The sequence below is a fragment of the Parasteatoda tepidariorum genome, chromosome 9 (genome assembly GCF_043381705.1).
Source record: "Parasteatoda tepidariorum isolate YZ-2023 chromosome 9, CAS_Ptep_4.0, whole genome shotgun sequence".
Lineage (NCBI taxonomy): Eukaryota > Metazoa > Arthropoda > Arachnida > Araneae > Theridiidae > Parasteatoda > Parasteatoda tepidariorum.
The window spans coordinates 19,199,977-19,204,636 of NC_092212.1; the positions used below are offsets into that span (position 1 = coordinate 19,199,977).

At 31.8% G+C, this 4,660-nt stretch overlaps 1 protein-coding gene across 1 annotated transcript in view; it reads right to left on the reverse strand.

Annotated features, from left to right (window-relative positions):
• Positions 1–343: 343 nt before the first annotated feature.
• The window catches only part of LOC107448173 (carbonic anhydrase 7-like), a 14,223-nt gene continuing 9,906 nt past the window's right edge, over positions 344–4,660 (reverse strand). The window contains exons 6-7 of the mRNA XM_043052151.2: positions 3,407–3,661; positions 344–608 (exon numbers count right to left, since the gene is read on the reverse strand). Coding sequence (XP_042908085.1) covers positions 489–608; positions 3,407–3,661 — 375 coding nt within the window. The 3' untranslated portion in view covers positions 344–488. The remainder of the gene's footprint in view (positions 609–3,406; positions 3,662–4,660) is intronic.

The following is a 4,660-nucleotide window of genomic DNA, read 5'->3' on the forward strand; positions in this document are numbered from 1 at the left end:
CAATTGTATAGAAAAGGAAACCAAAATTGGTCATTTTCTACATCGTAGAGCACCAGATTTTTATTAAGCTAAAATCTCAGGTGTTTGGTTTAAAAAATCCAATTTGAAATACTGAAAACTAAAAAAAAAAAAAAAACCAGTTGGCCATTTTGATTGCTTATGGTATAAGGTAACTGACTCCTGAAGCTAAATATCTCATTTTTGAATTTAAAAAACGTAATTTGAAATAAAAAAACCTTCACAAAATGTTAAACTTTTCTTCTTATTATGAATTGGTTATGTTTATTGGTAGGTATAAATGGTAAAATTATAAGGCAAGTATTGAAAAATAATGATAAGACACTTTCAAAATATTTATTATTTTATTAGTTCGATAATACAATTGTTTAATTTACGAATTATAATTGACATTGGTTAACAGTAGCAGCTTTAATATTGCTTTTCGTAACCAAATTAATGCGCTGATGTAGCATCTGCAAACACGGTTTTTAACCGAAGACAGGTCTACCATTTGTTGGTTGTATAGGTCTGAAATTGTTTATGAGGTGACACAGTTCAAGGTTGCTAGCACCGCGTCGTGCACGGTAAAGACTGTAAAGTTGTTGAAGCTGAAAATAAAAATATGCGATCAAGTCACAAAAACAAACTGTCAGCTTTTTGTTAAATAAATTAAATTATCTATCAAAACTTGAAAAACTAGATAATTTAAGGCAACTTATTAAAAACACACAACGCTTTTAAATTCATTATAATTATTTTGAAATCGCAGGACACATTTTTAGGAATTACTCGCATACTTTACAAATAAGAAACCTAGCGTCCTTATGAAACGAAGTTTCCTTTTGTTAGTATAAAAAATAGTAATAGCTCAAGGATTTAAAAAATAAGACTTTTTTTTGCACAGACAATATAGTTCAGTTTGACCTAATGTATTAAAAATATAGATAATTAATAATAAAGATAATTAATAAATTGGATTTGAAGTCAAAGCACATTTTTCAGGTAACTATCAGTAATGAATATCTGTTTTTATACAAGCAAATATGTAAAAAAAGAAATTTTACTGACCACTTTTTTTGGCCGGTCGTAATTGAGTCAAAATCAGCGGAAATCTCGTTTAATGTCCAGATATTTAAACACAAGGAATTACAATTAGTCTTTCACATTAACCCTTTTGTTACGGCAGTCCGTTCCGTTGAACCGGGCTGCAATGTGTACACATTGCATATCGATAAACTGTTGTAGAGCTTTTTCTTATTTAAGTTACACATATTAATACATTTGGAGATTTTGCAAATAATTTGAATAAAAATTCAAGAAGTTTTTATTTTATAACCACAATTGAACAACTGGTCCAATTTTGGGTACACAACTGCCATTGTTCAAATCCATTTCTTTGTAATTTTGAACCCCATCTAGAAGACAAGGGAACTCTTGAATCAAGTATTGGGAGAAATTTGCCTTCGTGGAGTACTTTTTGATGAAACTAACCCGTGTTTTGAGTTACATAGGAATGAAATCCATGAAAACCTTCCACAGTTAGCCTGATGGCTAGGGGACACTAACCCAAGATCCGTCTACCACTGAGAATATTTTACGTTACCACTGTGGTCGGTGCGAGTCGGCTGCAGAATTCGTATAGACTAATCATCACTAGGGTTTGAACCCTGTCACTTCATTGACAGGTAAGCACTCTATCCCCTAAACTACCACCACAACTCTTACGAAGCATTTTAAACGTATTCAAATATACTTTTAGTTGTTTTAATAGAATTAAGATCAATGAAAGTTTGAAGCAGATCAGGCCAATTATCAAACAGTATCACACTAAAGCCGGCTAAATATGGCACTTGATCGCGCACGTCGTCACGCAGATGCCGGCATGGCACTCGTAATGGCACTAAATATGGCACTCGTAAGTACTATGCATCGCTTGAATGGCGGCTTGTAAAGAAAAGATAAATTTTGCAACTGCTCGTTATGCATATCGAAACTGTTGACATAGTTGAAAATTGCGGAATTATTTCTAAAAATAAAATTTAAGAGCTTAAAATAATTGATCATCATTTTGCTACCTTTGCGCCACGTGATCTTACTTTTATATTTTATTGGTATTTTTGGTCTGTTTAATTATGAACTTTAAATTATGGGAATTGTCATTTATTTTGGGAATTATCATTTTTGTCATTTTATCCCTATTTCTCTGAATTGAATCTGTAGGCATACTTGAAAACATAAGAATTTTCAGTTTAAATTTAAGTGATTAACATAACAAATTTAGCATTTTATCATATTTTTCACACCAGTAATAGGTGGGAAATTTCTAATGGGTTAGATCCAATAACTGTGATTGGAGAGGTTGTTGAAGTTAAACTTCTTCACCTAGAAACAGTCAGATTTAATCAAGAATAACTCAAGGTTTTAACGTCCCTTTAACTGTACGGTATATATTTTTTAAAAAGAAGTAAATGGAACAAGAATTTAATTTTAAGATTAATTCTGCAGAAATAAGAAGTTTTATCTATCATAAAATTTTAATTGCATAAGTTATATGAAGTATATATTCAAATCAGAGTGCTGTTTTGTTAAGGCTAAAGCAGAAGACATCAAAAATTTGGTATCTTTTTTTTTTATTTTTTTTTTTTAATAACGCCAGGCATTGAACTTTCGTTCTTCGCCTTAGAAGATGCCGGAAGTGTTGCTCATTTATCGTTACCCTGTGGGCACCTGTGAACCAACGTCACTGATTCGAGCAACATTACCCACGCCACACTGCCACAAATACCCGTTCATAGGGTGGGCCACATTCATACATCCACACATCAGAAGACAACAGAGAGAGAGAGAGAGAGAAATCCATGCCCAGAGCGGGATTCGAACCCGCAGCCATTGACACCGTACAATTCGGTATCTATTCGGTATATACATGTATGTATTACAATTTTTAACATTTATGTATTTTTTTCACATGTAGACCACATTCGGTGGTTAGTCATTAATGGGTCGTGAACAGGGGTGAAAGCGAGACGGAAAAGAGGAAAGGCTGGTAGTAAAACCATTTCATTTATAGCTAGTTTTGGGGAGGAGTTTACTTATTCTTTTTTTAAATTTTTCAACAATATCTACTTTATCTTGGAAAAGAAGCAGTTTTATATATATGCCAGAATTATAAAAGAAATCTTGATAGTTACAGATATTTCATTTTTTTCGAAAAAAATGCTGGAATGAAATGTTTCCAGGTTTTTCTCTTTTCCGTCTTGCTATATAAGGGCTTTCACCCACGGTCGTGAAACAGAAATGGTTCGAAAAGGCGATTTATCACAATGTTGCATTAACTAAAATAATCATTTTAAACTATTTTGTGGGACAAAAAGTATTAAAATTAATTAGTATTATGAATTTATACCTGAGACGATGATATTTGTTTGTTTGGTTTCATAACCAACCAGTATTTATTCTCGTTGCACGGAGGAAACTCAATTGAACCTGCATAACGATAATACGCTCCACCGACTTGAACTAGATCATCTAGGTAGATCATGGTTCTCCCTGGATTATTGGAATCACTTTTTGAAACTTGACCTTGAAAATATTCACCCTCATACATATAAGAACCCCTGACAGCCAGCATAACATCGATGGAATAATTTATTTGGCCTTGCTAATAAAATAAGAAGTCAGTATATAAATAATAATTAATGACAATAATAATTAATTTGACTCTGCTGATCAACAAATTACAATTAATTTGACTCGGCTAATCAAAAAATAATAATTAATTTGACTCTGATAATAATTTACTCTTGCTATGTATTCTCATGCTCACTATACCAATCAGATTAATAGGTTTCACAGAAACAATTCAAACTACAAAGAGTTTTTAAAAGAAACTGATAAATTTAAAACAGATTTAATTAATAGCCATTTTCCTAGTTCATTTCTTCAATTTCATTTTGAAAATATTTTAAACCACTTAGAACATTAATTTTTTTCTTATTTAATATTTCTGTTTTAAGAATAAGCTCTGATTTATTTTTAAGGTAGAAACTGACTACGATATTCATGAAGCAACTGGACGGGATAGTTTGGATGCATGACCTTTCATACTGGATTAGTTAGATTTTTAAGTAAACTTCTAAATAAATTGTAGCTTTTTTTAAATAACTTTAATTTTAATTGTCCAGTATAATAAACAGTTTATTTTTATTTTTACTACATTTTTTTTCTAAGAATGGAATGGGCTCTGGTTTATGAACAGCTACCACAGATGAATGCAGGAAATACGTGTAGACTTTAAAATTGTGAAAGTATGAATGAATGAAGGATAAAGTCTATAAACGGCTTTCTATCCATATAGGCATACTCTGATTTATAAACAGTCATCCTAGGAAAGATGGGATATATATACACACACTCACACACACACACATATACACACACACATATATATATATCTATATATATATTATATAAAACGCTAATACGTACGTATGTATGCATGTATCAATAAAACCGATGATATTTCTTTTCTCGCGCTGGCAACAGTTTTCATTTTTAATTGATTGGATTCGGCGCGCAAGAGCACGTAGTGAGCAACCAGATAACAATAACCAGAGTGAGCATTATCAGGTTGTTCAATTCAGATTCATGCACTAAAAAC